Source organism: Balaenoptera acutorostrata, chromosome 13 (genome assembly GCF_949987535.1).
Source record: "Balaenoptera acutorostrata chromosome 13, mBalAcu1.1, whole genome shotgun sequence".
NCBI lineage: Eukaryota > Metazoa > Chordata > Mammalia > Artiodactyla > Balaenopteridae > Balaenoptera > Balaenoptera acutorostrata.
This window is the reverse complement of record NC_080076.1, coordinates 46,431,497-46,448,893: the sequence shown is the minus strand read 5'-3', so window position 1 is coordinate 46,448,893 and position 17,397 is coordinate 46,431,497. Positions and strand designations below refer to the sequence as shown.

The 17,397-nt window shown below is 36.8% G+C and overlaps 1 protein-coding gene across 1 annotated transcript in view; it reads right to left on the bottom strand.

Annotated features, from left to right (window-relative positions):
• Nucleotides 1–17,098, bottom strand: part of DSC1 (desmocollin 1) — a 31,671-nt gene extending 14,573 nt beyond the window's left edge. The window contains 9 exon segments of the mRNA XM_057526690.1: nucleotides 31–216; nucleotides 1,005–1,162; nucleotides 1,588–1,746; nucleotides 2,874–3,018; nucleotides 9,023–9,178; nucleotides 10,026–10,142; nucleotides 11,721–11,923; nucleotides 13,331–13,414; nucleotides 17,032–17,098. Coding sequence (XP_057382673.1) covers nucleotides 31–216; nucleotides 1,005–1,162; nucleotides 1,588–1,746; nucleotides 2,874–3,018; nucleotides 9,023–9,178; nucleotides 10,026–10,142; nucleotides 11,721–11,923; nucleotides 13,331–13,414; nucleotides 17,032–17,098 — 1,275 coding nt within the window.
• Between the last annotated feature and the right edge of the window lie 299 nt (nucleotides 17,099–17,397).

Here is a 17,397-nt window from a genome sequence, read left to right as displayed (position 1 = left end):
TATATGTATATATATATATATTTTTTTTACCTTGACAACACACAAGACCACTTCATTTGTATTTGGGTCTGTGCTAATTTTGAAGTTGCAGTTTTTATCTCCCTGTAGTATCTTGTATACAGCTTTTGAGTGAGGCGTGTTTGGCAAATCCTGGTCATACACCGCCATCCGTAAAATCTCAAAGTCAATTCTGTTTTCTTCTACTTCTGTAAAATACTGAAACAATTGTCTCTTGTTATTATAAATTAATGATTTTAATTATGTGACTTTGTTACTCAAAGTTATATTTAAAGACAAAGAAAGCAAAGTGATATGGAAATGTGCAATTTTACAATGGGAAGAATTTACACATTTAACACATAAACTCACTTCTTTCCTCAGTAAACTAATAATGCTGCTTCAAATCTTATCCATTCTTCAAAGACTAACTCATGTCTTAACTTTTCAACTTCTCTGAGGTGATTTTCCTAATCATTCAAGCCCTCAGATTTGTCTCTATTCTGAAGTACACTATTTACTTAGTGTATTTCTTAAGTAAAAGTTTGCTCATATATAACCCAGAAGGAGCCTGTGTATAGATGGCAGTGGGCAACCTGTACTACTGACTCTCCAGCAAAGCAGAAGATGTAAACTAGTCCCTTCGTTATCTTATGAAGTTGAGGTGTAAAGAACACAGGCAGATGCCCTCTTCTCCTTCACCCTATAAAAGGAATTTAAGTACAAAGAATCTGATACCAGAGCTTGGCATCCAAGAAACATTGACTACATGAATGAACTCAAGAGCTAAGAACTTGTAGATGGCCAAGAGAGCAGCTATTTTCCTAGCATCCAGAAATAACTGGCAATTTGATTATTTTTACAGAAATCATATTTTTCTGCCAATGTTATTTGTAAGTGGTAGCTATTAAAACCAAAATGTGTAATCCCACAGAGCTACCAAATTCCAGATTTGTTTTTTGAAAAAGTAAGTGAACCTAGATAAATGAATACAGAGATATACTCACAGAAGTTTCTGTAAAACATGGTGAATTGTCATTTTCATCCTCAAGCGAAATAGTAATTGTTCCTGTATTAAATAAACCAAAAGGTTGGCCCCCCATGTCTCGCACTTCCATTATTAACTTGTACGTATCACATTTCTGAAAAAAAGGAAAAAGGTACACTGATGAACACTTATATTTCCTGTAACTTGTGATTCTTATAGCCATTTCTCAGGCTCTGACTATTTTACAAACATTCTTTTTTGATTTTTTTTTCCAAAAAAAGCCACCATAAATACAAATATAGAAATAGAGATATTTCAGTCAGTACAGTGGAAAGCTGATGTTTCTAATACAACATTTTAAAATGTAAAGCTATTTTAGCATCCATACATCAAACCAGGTCAATGATCTCTAAGTGAGACCTTGTACCTTCCCATAGTCTCTGTAGGGACAAAGGAAGGGTCCTGAGAAGCCCTAAACATAGCCTCTACGGAAACATTCTTGGAGAGGTGGCCACTGGGGGCCTTACTGTAACTTCTTTGGGAGTTCATGATCAGTTTACACATAGTTTAGTGATTGAGAAATTAATTAAGCAGTTCATTACTTCTCTATCCAGTAAACGTGTAGATGACACCTGTGTCTGGATGTACGGAGAAATGCTTTAGATTGTCTGGAATTTGCTGTAAGATTTTATATTTCAGACGAGTATGTAGAGTGTCAGGTTCATCGAGGTCTATGGCAGTCACTTTTCCCACTGAAGTTCCTGTTTAGATAAATCCAATACTGTCAACAACTTAAAATAGCGATATAATTGAATTACAAACAAAAATAAAATCAAGGCATTGCTGTGGCATATTCTCCCAAAAAACCCAGAATTTGACTGATTTTACAGATAAGTAGATAAGTATCTACATGCTTCCAAGTTCCCCTAACCTGGAAACTTCAATTAGGTGGCTACTGTGGATAACATGATTGTGTTCTGCATATGTGAGAACACCCACCCCATGGCTGGTAACAGTGGTTCTCAAATTCTTCCTCCCAATCCAGTTCATGGGCCATTTTTGGATGGGACCTTCTCTGTATATCTTGTTTCTTTTATACCCCACTTGATAATGTTAAAGGAAAAGCACAGCTTTGCATATGATAACAAAGGTTGTATGCTTTTATATTTTACTAAATGTGCTGAATTGTTAATACATACAAGACAAACATTATGCAACAGTCTGAATATCATCTGGACAAGCTTTATGGCTCAGAAATCAGAGTATTGGCAATGTTACTTTAGCAAACCATTTATTGTGGGAAAATAATATTAAATATGCACATAGAAACTAAGAACATATCTTGCGATTTTTGAGAATGAACTAGACTTGTTATGCCCTGTGGTTTGATGAGGTCACAATCTTGGGTCCTGAGAGCATCAAACCAGTTTAAAATGTTTTCAATTTGTTTGGAAAATAAGCTAAGTAAAGAAATGCCTATGTTGTTATAAGCCAGATCAGCATTGCCATACCATAATCTATTTCTGGGTCCTTGAAAATGTATTGCGACTTTATAAAGATTCAAATGCTCTATTGCTTTATAAATACATCTGGGACACATATGTACATGATCAAAATAGAAAATATAAACAGCCTTTGTCATTGTGGATTAATCTAACAAAGTTAGTAACTTTGTGTATCAGTTAGCTGCCTTCTACACGTGCCTAGAAAATGAGCACAAAAAGGTTTGCCTTTGAAGAGCCTATGATCTTATAAGGCTACAAAGTTTTATGTAGAATATCCATGAAAGTCAAGCATTTAAAAATGTTTTGCATAACTGTGCCTAAAACATTAATGAAGAATTCAACTGAAGCACAATTCTCATGTTTTTCCTAAGATGTGAACTTACCGGTTTGGCAATTCCCAGGCACACTAAAGACAGTCACTTTGTCTTCAAAATATGCGGCATTATCGTTATCATCTTCAACTTTGAATAGTAAGGGGAGTGGGTACTCAGGTGCATAACCGTCCACAGTAGTTGCATAGACGTAGATCTGAAAGGTAGACAAACACCATCAGCTAATTCTTTTTTTTTTTCTTTTTTTAATGATATTCTTGTCTGCTTACATTCTTTTTATGTATGTATGTATGTATGTATGTATGGCTGTGTTGGGTCTTCGTTTCTGTGCGAGGGCTTTCTCTAGTTGCGGCAAGCGGGGGCCACTCTTCATCGCGGTGCGTGGGCCTCTCACTATCGCGGCCTCTCGTTGCCGCGCACAGGCTCCAGACGCGCAGGCTCAGTAATTGTGGCTCACGGGCCGAGTTGCTCCGCGGCATGTGGGATCTTCCCAGACCAGGGCTCGAACCCGCGTTCTCTGCATTGGCAGGCAGATTCTCAACCACTGCGCCACCAGGGAAGCCCCATCAGCTAATTCTTGAATAAAAAATTAGGCACAAAATTCAACCTAGCGGTTGGGAAAAGATGTAATATTTTAAAAAATCATTGGCAAAGGCCTATGTCACTAAGAACTTATGCAACAGAGAGACAACACAGCAGCACAGACTATGCCTGCCCTATGGCTTCAATCCTTTCTCATTATTCTCTCACCAAGTACCACGCACTCCAGCTGAAGGAGGCTACTCTGTTCCCTGAATTAACTGCATGCAGCTCTGCTTGTTGGAATGCACGTAGACTTCCCCTAGTCATGCTAATAACAAGTATTTTTTTCTAAAGTTTATACAAAATGTGATTCTAGTTATTTGTAGATTTATATACACATATAAATATCAACTATTTCTGGGTGATTCGACTGTGTTCTTTTCTCTACCTGTATTTTCTCATTTTTCTATCAGTAACATGTATTTCTTGTGTAGTAAAAATGCTAATAAAATCATATATATATATATATATATATATATATATATATATATATATATTCCAAACGCTATCTCAAAATGATATATCTTGGTCCCAAATGTGAAGATTTAATGCCCTTTTTCTTTAAATACCATCAAATTATTTCTGAAGTTTTCTGGTAACTGGTTGTTGAGTTAAACAGATTTTCTTCACTGACAGGAACAACTAAACTTGCCCAAAGTGAAGTCTGTGTTAACTCAGTTCTTCACCACAGCTAGCCTTCCTGATTTCCCTACCTTAACCATTTTCTAAAATGAACCAGGATTAAAATCTCAGGTATCTAACTCCTCCCCCTTTTTAGCCTTATATTATAGTCAGTTGCCAGGTTCTAGAGATTTACAGCATTTCTGTGTCTCCGTCATTCACTTCTCTTTTCTATTCTCAATGCTATTATCCTCATGTGACTCCAAATGTATCCTATCAACCTTCATATTGTATCCTACACACATGTCCTACCAACTTTCCCACAGTTGTCCTAACTGACCTTCTCCAAACTATGTAGCCCTCAGGAGTCAGATTCATTTCCACAAAGCACAATTTTAATCATGATATTAGCTAACCAGACTCTTCAATGATCTTCCTATCATCTACCAAAGTAACACAAAATCCTCACTGTTGTGTGGAAAGGAAACATTTCATCTTCACATGCTAACCTGTAGGGGAAGAAATTTCCACTCCAATCTCTAGGACAGAAGGCTTTGAAATAACCATTCATGTTCTCTCTGTTCCCTTTTCCACTTTTCCCCAAACAACCTCCAGCTGGGCTTTTTCAGTAATAAAACTTACACTTTGATTTCTGTCAGTCTGATCCCTGTATCTTAATAAATTCTGCACTCAGGGATACAGGAGTATATTATCACCACTTCACCAACACCACCATCACCGCTACCACCACACTATTCAGCCTTCCTATCAATCCCTCCCTCTCCCCTCATATTTGATGTATTTTTTTCTTTCTTTAAACTACTGTCATTTTGAGAGTTTTGGCTAGAGAAAACTATGTAATTGTTTTATGTCCCAATTAGTTTCCAATTGTCCTCCGGGGTGAAGCCTGAGACTTAGAATATTTGTGTGACTGAAGCACCTAACACAGTGCCTTACATTGGGTAATTCACCAATAAATATCTTGTTGCATTCAATTCCATCCATCTTTTTTTTTAGGAAAATAAACCACCCCTTAAGTTTGCCCCCTGTAAAAACTGTCATAAACATTCTATGGGACCACTTGTAATGAATTCTTCTACTTCATCACGTTGGTATTAAAACATCTCCCTATCTAACCTAAGTCCATCCTGCTATAATTTACACTAATTTTTGCTAGTTTTTCTCTTCAATGGAAATGATCATCTACTTCTTGCTGTATAATCACTTGTAGTTTAAAATAGGTCCTGATGCTCAACTACAAATAAATATCATTATTCTACATTCCACTGATTTTCAGATGTAGTGATTTTGTTTCTGGTACTATTTCAGGTACTAGTTTGATTTTTCACTATTAATGTGCTGAGCATCTCCAAAATAAATAAAAATTCAAATAATTATTGTAAAGATGATTTAAACTAGAAAGGCAGTTGAACTTTAAACCACAGCCTGGATCCCTAGGAGAATCCACTAATATTCATATGATAAAGAAACTAATTATAAATATTTTCATAATTACTAAATCACTAAAGCAACAGTTTCAGAAAGCTCAATAAAACTAATGGTTTTGCAGTCTAGTTCCCATTATTCTATATTAAAAGCAATAATAATATATTTAAATATTGTTACAATACCTATAAATAGAATACTATACTCTAGTAGAATTAGTCATATTTTTAGCTAAGTTAGAAGAGTATTATTTAAATTTCTTGTGTCTACTATTGTGATATTTCCCCCTTGAATTCTTCTGTAGCTTGAAGAACCTCATGTCTTTTAGCCCTTTTGCACTATAATTTGCCCTTATCTCTGTAATTGCTCTCATCTTTGGGAATGTGTAAACAGCTGTCAACAGAAGTTGGGGCTTGAATTTACCCTTGTAGAGAGGGGTATTGAGTGTAGACTGGGCAGAGGAAGGGAGAGAGCAGTGACACCAAAGCTGAGTGTGTACAGAATGTAACTAGCAACATGAATTTAAAGACAATGGATAGACTTGTGTGTCTGGAAAAGAAATCATATGTTACAGGATAGTAAGGCTTTGGCTGGATAGGTAAGAAGGGACCAGATAGAGCTGATTTTTCCCTATAAACTTATAAAACGTACAGACTCTCCTTAACATTCAAAGAGGAAGAGTGTTTGCAGCTGCTTTCTTTCATAAAATAACTTGGAATTATTGAAGAAAATTCACTTCTTATACAACTCTTCTCTAAAAAACTTGCAAAAGGGCCTTATATAAATCCCTAAAAGACTAGATGCATTGAATGGTTTAAAACAAATTCCTCCAACTGCAATAATGGTGTGACCCATCCAGAAAAATCTTTACCAGCCAAAATTAAACAATACAACATGGGGCAATAGAGCAAATGGGAGCACAGTAATGATATGTATTGAATTAGACCCTGTTCCCAATAATCAAGGAAATCAAATTATTTCGAACAACAATAATTTATTAACACTTAACATTCAAATAGGTTAGATAAAAGCAAAGAATTGGAAAATCCCATCAAAAGCCCCAGTCTTGAGGACAAAATTCTGGAATATGTGCATTATTTGATCTGCCATTAGAATATTTTTAGAGAACTTTACTGTTTATATGGTGATTTTGTCAGCATTATGGCATTTAATGATCACAACAGCTCTGAGGTAGATAAGACAACAATTAGCAGCCCATAAAACAGAGAAGAAAACAAGATTCTTGAAGTTGCGACTTGTCCAAGACTAAAAGCAAAAGTGGCAGATACTGAAGATCCACTAATTTCCAGAGAAATAAGCTTTCCAGTATAAAACAGTAAATGAAACTGATTTGATAGAAAAGCAAAGGCATACTATTTTAATTTTAACCTCTACGTTGACAGATAAGGCTTCTATTCCACATTGTCTCAAGTGATTTTACAACTTGTACCATGTTTGCATCTGGTTTGTTATACTTTATGAATTTTGTTGATTTGCAGTTGGTGTTTCTTAATGTCAATTCAATCTTAAGCATGTTAATGGAAACTAGAGAAACACAAGTAATTCTGAAAGAAAATTACTCAAAAGGCCAACTTTGAGCAAAATTTCCAAACTATTTTATTCCTTTGTCCTTTAAAAGACGTCAAAAAGTAGTGAAGTAACTTATTTTATTTTGTTTTATTTTATTTTATTTTAGGCCACACCATATGGCTCTTGGGATCTTAGTTCCCTGACCATATATATCCCCTCAGCAGCGAAAGTGCAGAGTCCTAACCACTGGACCGCCAGGGAATTCCCAGTAACTTATCTTAATTATAAACTATTCTCTTTCCCTTCCCTCTTGCAATGATCTTATTAAGAAGCCAAAAGAGACAGCAGATTGACCAGTGAGAAGCAGCTAAAGACCTCAAAAATCCATAAACAGCATGTTATCAGCAGAATAAGAAATGAAGTGTACATCACAACATACAGAGCAGGCAGCTTTTTATTTCTCCACAAGAGTGACTGCTAGTGTTAGAGCTTTTCTTCCTATGAAGAAGCTATAAAAGCAGCAGAGAACTTATATATTTACATGCGCATGTATATAAATATACCTATTTATCAATTATTTATTTGGCTTTTTGATAAAAAGGTCAAAATGTTTAAAGTAGCGATTAGCATACTTCTCCAATAAGACCCTCTGTAAGCTATTTTTTTAAGGTAAGAGTTTGATATTATTATGAGTAAAGCATATTTATTCTAGAGAATCTGGAAGGGAGCATAATATTATACAGAAAATGTTTCATTCTAATCCAAGCATTTTATTTAACTATGAAATCCCTAAAGTGGAACATTTATGTTGTTTCAAAAATGTCACTACCTTATACTGTGCTTTGACATCCTTAACATAGGGTCCTTAGCATGAAATATCAGGTCCTTCCCACTCTGATCTTTACTCATTGCTCTAGCCTCATATTTCACAGTCTTCCTTAGCTTCAAACTACACTCCTGCCAGGGTTTCTTGTTGTTCTTGTTGATTTCTTTTAAACCGATGGGTCTTTCTGTTGCTGATGCCTTTGCCTAGAACGCTTGGCTACCTCCTCCCACTCCACGGCATCATTTATTGACTTTTTTCATGGCTGCCTTTCTGTGGCCACCAATTCCTACTCATCTTTCATATGTCTGCTAAGATATTACTTTCTGGACTGCCCGAGTATCAGTTTCCCTTTCATGTACTCCTTGAGCAAAGAATTCCTTTACTACACTCTTATAATTCAAAGATACCACGTGCTTAAACAGTTTCATTCACCATCACGCTGAAACTCACTGTAAATTTCTCTTGTATGTCAGATTAGGGATCAGAACACTAAGGAGATATGTGAAGCTGAAACAGAAAAACAAAGGATTTAATTTTCAGAAGAGTTAGAATTTTTCTTTGGAAAAGATTAGATGGAATAAGATGAATTGGTAAGTTCATTTTGCATGACTGAGGACAGAAATTGAAATTCAAGGTATTCGTTGCTGAAGGACAGTCAGAGGGAAAGAAAGAAAAGAAGGTCAGTGCAACGCAAGAGGCTAAAGCAGGGGATCTTAACCTCAAGATACATTTAGAATCACCTTGGGTGACTTCAAATTTTCAATTGCCTGGGCCCCATCCTAGAACAGTTAAATCAGAATTTCTGGAAATCGGCCGATCATCAGGTTTTTTTTTTTGATTATCATGTGATTTATAATGTACAGTCAGGTTTGAGAATAATTGGGCTAAGTTATTACAGGGAACTTTAAACTCAATAAAATTCACTGTTATTGTCCCAGGATTATACAGATCAAAACCTGTCCTTTAACATTGTTATCATATTTTCTATCGCTTTCCCCCACTTTCTTCCCTTGTGACATCCATTATCTTTCTTCATCTATGGCAGCAATAGAAATTTGAAGTTTATATTACACATGAACACTATTTAAAATATTAAAAGAAATAATTGATTCTTCTGATACATAAATAAACAGCTTGAAAATATTAAACCAGTAATAAAAAACATAATTCTGAATTAATAATGCAATCATCTTACCAGAAACTCTTGATACTGCTCACAGTCTATGTTTCATATACAAAAGATATCCCCCGTGTCTTTATTTATGAAGAACAGATTTAAGGGCTCTTTGTTTACTCCTGGTCCACTTATGGAGTAAAAGATGGTGTAGTTCTGTGCGGCATCAGGCTGGACCTGTAACAATAAGTGACAATTTAGGAAAGGAGCAAATATGTCGTGATAAATATTTTTAACCCAATCTCTTGTGATGGTTTATTTTGTATCACTTGCTCTCTTTCCTACATATCTATTCTTTCTTTCCTCTGCTTGTCTACCCGCTGTCCCCCATGTTTTTCAAATTCTTAATCATATCCTGCAAGGTGCAAAGCCACAAACTGTCATTTATTTGATCCCAAATTCTTTTGAGTTACCTGCATATGTATGGAAAACTCCTGGCGTTGAATATTCCTTTACAATTCTTATTCACTTATTCTTATTCCTATAAAATATAGTAATGATTTCAGTGATTTTGAATTATTTGGAATGGAAATTTTGTGACTAAAAAAACAGAAATAATGCAACTTTCCTCCCACAATTAATACTTCATGAATTGCATAATTTCGAAACTGGCTTATGCTTACACTCGGTTATGTGGCAGCGATAGCACTTTTTTTGAAAACAGAAATACTGGCCTTTTTTTTGTGAGGATAAGTGCTAATTAAAGGGAGAACTGAATCATGCAAAATCTGTAGGCATGTCCTCTGTACGTGAATGCTAAAATCTGGCAGGGTATTCAGGAGAATCTGGATGCAGAACTACAAGCATCAGAAACTCAAAATATGCAACTTGTTTCTAAATTCTAAATGGGATTTTTGGAAGGAAGTGATAAAATTACACTGACTCTCTTCTATAGGACCCTAGTTCTGGTGAAGAGATGATCTTTATTAGTACCAACAGGTACTAATTCAATTCAATTCAAATGGAAAGTTTTAAAAACAAAGAAGCAAAACTAACGTATAAAATCAAACAAGATGGAATGTACCTGCTGAACGTGCTGTGGAAATGGACCTAGTGAGTTCTCCATCAGCGAACACGGAATAGGTGCCCATCGCCTCTTGCTTCGCTTGAGGTCTGTATCTTTGGGATATCTCTTAGGAATCTGCATTTGATGAGAGGTGAAGAAATATAGCATTGCTTATCATTCTAGATACTATGATTTTCACATATATAGTAACGTGAAGAAAATAAGTAACGATTGTATATAACAATATCATGGATAATGCCCAAACAATTTCTATTTTTCATAAGTTCTGTTTTTTATTAATAAGACACACACACACACACACACACACGGATTAAGAACCAGTTTCACCTATTTCCTGATTTAATCACTTGTCACTTAACCAACCAGAACTTTATAGGGTTTTGGTGAAAGATGCTATCTTGAGAAATATTGATCCGCCTAAAAAGAGATAATCCATTAACAAATATTAAAGAATTGATTTTGGGCTTCCCTGGTGGCGCAGTGGTTGAGAATCTGCCTGCCAATGCAGGGGACTCGGGTTCGAGCCCTGGTCTGGGAAGATCCCACATGCCGCGGAGCAACTAGGCCCGTGAGCCACAATTACTGAGCCTGCGCCTCTGAAGCCTGTGCTCCGCAACAAGAGAGGCCGCGATAGTGAGAGCCCCGCGTACCGCGATGAAGAGTGGCCCCCGCTCGCCGCAACTAGAGAAAACCCTCACACAGAAACGAAGACCCAACACAGCTAAAAATAATAAATAAATAAATAAATAAATAAATTTATTTAAAAAAAAAAAAGAATTGATTTTATTCCACTAGAAGTGGTACAATGAAAATTTGTTAAAATACTAGCTACTGTGCAAAGCATTTGTATACCTATATAAAGACACGCAGGTCAGCGTGTGTTCCAGCATATTTTATTTTATGTGATATGGAGACTCCTTACAATTTGGACATAAAATAATATTTTGTAAGCCTTATTCTAAATGTATAACAAATGTAAAGTATATGTAATATGTAAGGATATTTTAAATTTGATGAAGAGTTCTTGTAATCAAAACAAATTTAGCTGGGAAAGTCTCTTATAAATCGAGTCCCTTATTAATAAATCACCTCATAAAACCAGATTCATCGTGCAGAGTTTGCTTAAAGTGAGATTTATGTGAATTCCAGTAAGCTTCTCCCTTCCCACTCGCTGGTTACCACCACTCACTGCAACAAGACGAGCTTAGAGTCAGGACGTTCAGACCAATCCGGTGGACTAGCCCTACGGCATTCTCTGAAGAGAGGGACCTCGTAAAATGTTCTATTAAGATGGGAATAAACTGTAGACGGTCTCATCTCCTCTTTAAAGAGAGACTCAAACCCATAGTTACTTGGGAGAAAGCCACTCAGGGTGGAGCACCACATCTCCAGCCAGAATCAATCTTCACTGACCCATCTTGCCTTGTTCTGCAGGTAGGTTGCTCTTATTGCCACACCTGAAAACATTTGATATTCTGACTTTGCTCCCTGGCTACTGCATTGTTCATTTTTACACCAGTTGTAAATAGCCCTATTATTCCTTAAAACAGTCTAGTCTTTATGTATGTTAATTATAAGTGGAATAGACAAACAAGTGAGCATTCAAGAGAAATAATTTTAGCACAGAAGAAAGCAGATGAGATGAAGGGCTCTTGTGAGCAGATTATTGTGCTTAAGTCTTGCCTAATATACCTTCCTTCCTCCTGCTTCCAGTACAATTTCTATCTCCTTCTGTTCCTGTCCCTGAGTGTCTGACAGCAAAATGGAAAAACTCTTCTTTTCAGAAGACAAAATGAGGTCATGTGTTGTGTAAATGGAGCCATCTTCTAGAATTCTGAAGTCAGGATCGCTTGACTGAATTAGGCTGGCCGACTGGAGACACTCCTTCAGATTCACTGCAGGGAAGAAATTTCACTGTAATTTGTAAAGTGAAACAAGAATAGAACAAGTTTTACAGGAATGACAATGAGAAGCAAAAAGGGAGAGGTGACACTTGGAATGTGTGGAGTAATTACTATTCTAAAACTTAGAGGCCATAAAAATTAGGTGATTAAATGGATGGAGTCACCGTTTCCACTGCTTTCATCATAAAATAATTTATGAACAGACATAAAATATTTTTAATGTCACTGGATTTATTGTTTCCACTTTAACTCATGTATATGTACAAATGTGTTGTTTTCTATTATATGTAGTAAACTGTATGATGTCAGATTTTGAATTTGTTTGCAATAATCTGTGATAGTTAAAACTATCTTGCAAAAAATAAGAAAACTGGTCTATACTTAAGTAATAGTTCTCAGTAATACTGCAAGTACTAATTCTATAAAATCTTTTGGAGGCTTAATAAACCCCAAGCTTAATAATGCTTAGTGGTTGTATCAAAATATTTCCTTTACTGATTCATATTTAATATATTTACCATATTTACTATGTGTCTTTAGAGTATAGACTGTGTACCTTTTAAGTGCTTTTAAAAGATATAAGGGATTAATTCAAAACCTCAAAGCGCTGGGCAAAGTATACAGAAGTATACCACTTCTGTATACAAGGTGTGTTTTTCTAGATGTAAACTTAAGGCTAATGAAAAACGTTGATGGGGCTTCCCTGGTGGCGCAGTGGTTGAGAATCTGCCTGCTAATGCAGGGGACACGGGTTCGAGCCCTGGTCTGGGAGGATCCCACATGCCGCGGAGCGGCTGGGCCCGTGAGCCACAATTGCTGAGCCTGCGCGTCTGGAGCCTGTGCCCCGCGACGGGAGGGGCCGCGATAGAGAGAGGCCCGCGCACCGCGATGAAGAGCGGTCCCCGCACCGCGATGAAGAGTGGCCCCCGCTTGCCGCAACTGGAGAAAGCCCTCGCACGAACCGAAGACCCAACACAGCCAAAAATAAATAAATAAATAAATAAAATCAAGTAAAACTTTAAAAAAAAAAAAAAATTTTATTTTGGGACATTTCAATTTTGACACATCTGTTTTACATGTAATCAATTAAAGAATGTTGGAAGCAGATCAGTCATAGGAAACTAAAACATGTTTCTGGTTTTGGTGCCTTTCTTTGTACTAAACTAAGATAATTTAGCCCTCTGATGTTTGCTAATTTTTCTGGCAAGAAAAGTGTACAGCTAACTTGGTACTTTAATTGTTTCTAACCACTACCAAAAAACAAGTAGTTTATCTTTCATTTCATGTCGAATTTTAATGCAAGTAGCTACCATATGGCTTTTATCCCAAACTTTACAAGAGCAGCTGGAAGCTAAGTGTAGTAGTTAAAACTGCGAAATTCATAACATGGTTTCTCACCTTTGCCTACAAGTGCTTCAGCCTGAAGATGAGAAGGAACCTGAAGAGAAATTTTCTGACAAGCATTGCAAAATAATATTAAAACTTCAAAGGAAGGAAAAAAATCAGGAATTACATTTGATCACAAACTTTCACATTACAGTTTTGTCTTATTGATAAAAGTATTGCCAATTTCAGAAACAAATTAATCTTCCAATCCTTCAATATTTTTCATATTCATTTAAAAAGGAAACAGCAAAGAAAGTGGCTTTAGGGACACAACAGTCATTTAGTATCAATGAAAAAATTAAAATGAATAGAGTTCTTAGAACCCGAATTGTATTGCATCCTTTCAAGAAAATGTGTTACAAACCATTGACTCTATATAGAGTTTATCATCTCTAAGGCCATTTGTAAATGTCATTCTGATTTCTTAGCATGAAGAAAGTACTTAACTCTGGAATACAATAATCACATATTTGTACACAAATCATCATTTTCACAGCCCCAAGCAATTTGACCTGTAGTTAAGTCGAGAAAATATTCGAGGATGTTTTTAACCGTCTGAAGACCAACGTCCACAAATATTCACTGATGTCAGATTACTCCTTGGACTGGCTTTGCATAAACTTCAAAGTCTAAATGATCTCATTCACAAAACTAGTCTAAAAAGAAATACATTTCAAAATTTAGAGAGTAGACTTCAACAGGGTAAAGAGTTTTAATTAAATTCAAGACACAAATATTGCTTTAAAAAGCTATATACCTAACTCAAGGAAAGAAGACAGAGACTACCTGAAAAATAAGAGAAAAGCTATCAGTTTAAAAGTGAATGTAAGTTCAAAACCTATTTTATGTTGGAAGCCATCCAGACGCTGCAACACCATGACAAGGTCATGGGGCGCTCCAGTGGGGAACTGCAAGGCGGAACCACACGTGGAAGGTGGACTACACTCCTCGTAAAAGCAATACTTATAATTTCTATATATATAAATTTAAGTGTGGCAGGATTTGCCCCAAGGAAAAATCTTAGATTTCCTGACTTCCCCTTTGAGTACTGTTTGGCAAGGCCCAGTGCCTAAAGAGGGACATTGGGAAACAGTGACTAAATCTGGACATAGGGAAATGTTTCTTTGGAAAACACCATCCTCCCTAGAGATATGGCCATATGAGGGTGTTTATGATGGTAATAATAATTTGTGGTTCAATATTAATGGTAGTTTAATGATATTTGATCAATTAACTGGTGAACAGATATGTTCTAGATTAGGGACAAATAGAAATGATTTGGAAAGTTATTCTTTAATAGATTATTGGGATCCTAATATTGTTTGTTGCTATATTAAATTGCCTTTGAGTAGCAATATTTAAAATAGAAATTGTAAGATATATTTTAGATATTTTTATGGCATTATAAAAAAGGAATGTCCATGTAGGAAAAGCTATGTGGGGGCTAAGGATATATAGAATATAAGGATATATTTAGACTTAGGTGTTAAGGTTGGTTAACCACCAAGAATAATTCTTAGAACATGTGCTGTACATAATGGTAACCTTGGAATTTATCTTATGAGAAAATCTAGAAACTAAAAGGTATGGTTTACGTAATCTTTTAAGGAAATCTTTGTGGGTTCAAAATGATTCATTCTTTCGACTCAAAACAATAATATTACAATGTATGTTAATGATTTATGTAATTCTACTGTAATCTATATATGAATATATGAAATAAAGAAAGCATGAGATGGTGCTATTTTTACTTGGCTGAGTCCACGAGTCTCAGTCTCCTTCCTGTTGACTTGGCTGAGTCCACGAGTCTCAGTCTCCTTCCTGTTGTTCATCGCCGACGCTGTCCATCCTTTTGGGGTATCCTGGATCCTGTTGGAGCTGGACTCCGACAATTTTACTTATTTTTCTCGGCATTTTCTGTTTATTTGCTTCCTCTACTGTTTTTCCAAATGACAGTTTCGTTATTATTTAAATATAAAACAGAGCTAGGACAGGGCTTTCTTGGTGGCATAGTGGTTAAGAATCCGCCTGCCAATGCAAGGGGCACGGGTTCGAGCTCTGGTCCGGGAAGATCCCACATGCCTCGGAGCAACTAAGCCCATGCGCCACAACTACTGAGCCTGTGCTCTACAGCCTGCAAGCCACAACTACTAAGCCCGTGTGCCACAACTACTGAAGCCCACGTGCCTAGAGCCTGTGCTCCGCAACAAGAGAAGCCACCGCAATGAGAAGCCCACGCACCGCAATGAAGAGTAGCCCCCACTCACTGCAACTAGAGAAAGCCTGCGCGCACCAATGAAGACCTAATGCAGCCAAAAATAAATAAATAAAATAAATAAATTAAAAAAAGAAAAGATTAAGAAAAAAAGTCTTGACCAATACAGATACTAATTAAAATGCAATTAAAAAAATAGAGCTAGAACAGTTAAGTCAATTTTATAAACAATTTTTCTCTGAGGACATATTTCTAGAGTTATGGGACCCACTATTTGGGAGGAGGAAAGAAAACCATCAGCCATATTATGGATGTATGTTTCTTTTCTAACTCAGCCCAAGTTTATTGACTATATCGTGTCAGCCTATTTAAACAGTCTTTAATTTTACAATGACTCTGTTAGGCAGATAATACTAAAAACTGGAATTTAAAAAGTTGCATTTGTATTCCGCTTTAAATAACCACTTTTTAAAAAATGAGTCTTTTTATTTACTTGACATAATATTTTCATTTCTATAATATTTTCATTCCTTTTTTTAAAATAGTGATTACTTCTTTTTATTATGAATTTATTTATTTTTGGCTGTATTGTGTCTTCGTTGCTGCACGCGGGCTTTCTCTAGTTGTGGCGAGCGGGATCTACTCTTTGTTGCGGTGTGCAGGCTTCTCATTGCGGTGGCTTCTCTCGTTGCAGACCATGGGCTCTAGGCACACGGGCTTCAGTAGTTGTGGCTTGTGGGCTCTAGAGCACAGGATCAGTAGTTGTGGTGCACGGTATTAGTTGCTCTGCAGCATGTGGGATCATCCCAGACCAGGGCTCGAACCCGTGTCCCCTGCATTGGCAGGTGGATTCTTAACCACTGTGTCACCAGGGAAGTCCCAATGTTTTCATTCTTAATACCAGGGAATGAAGTACACAGTTACAAAGCTATTAAAAACCTAAGTGGAAGCCAAGTTTCTGTATTTTTTCAAGACTGTCACATTTTTCTTTATTTTTTTTTTTCAAGTTAAATGCCTTGCTTGAACTAAGAGCTCTGTCCTTCTTTTAGCCCTTCCTGGGTAAAATTAAGAAAGTCTTGGATATTTCACCTCTCCACCCAGAATCCTTTTCCTCTTCTCGCAGCTCAGTGGAACTAAGTATGTTAAATAAGTACAGCTTATTTACTTGTAGCAAAAGCAAACCTCAGAACCTCCTGGGTCAAATGGCTGAGGAGTGAATTCATTCCATCACTCCTTAGAAAAACACCACAGCAAGACTGAACAGGGGATTCCCTTGAAAAACTAACAGGTTGGCAGTGAAATTTGAAGAGCAAACCAAACACCTGCCATCCCGGGTCACAAGTCTCTTGACTCTTCCTTGAATTTTTCTCAGATCTGTTTTTGTTCTCCCAGTCTACCTTCTCTGCCTTCCACTACCACCCTACTCTCTTTCAAGCCCAGACTGAAGGAAGGAAGTGCACAGTAACATGCTTGAACTCCCTAATCCTTTGCTTGCTACTCACCAGGAAAGAGAAAAGGAGCTGCTTAGAGAAGATGCTCCCTGGGGCAGTGGAGGCCGCAGCCATCAGAAGTGGTCCCAATGGTCACGGATGGTGGCTGGATAACGGGGCAGCTTGGGATGCACAGGGTGTCTTCAGCAGATTCCCGACAGCTGGCACTTGTACAGGATATTCTGCTGCCACCTTGGCGTGGATGAGCTTTATTTGGAGAAGAGTCAGGAGGCAAGTGGTAAAAATGACAGGAGGAGGAACAGCAGAACAATTGCTTTCCTCCTATTCTCAGGTCAGTCCTTCTCCTTCAATTCAATTACCTCGGAATGGAAAGACGTTTTCCTATAAGTGGGGAGTGTGAGGTACAAAACACT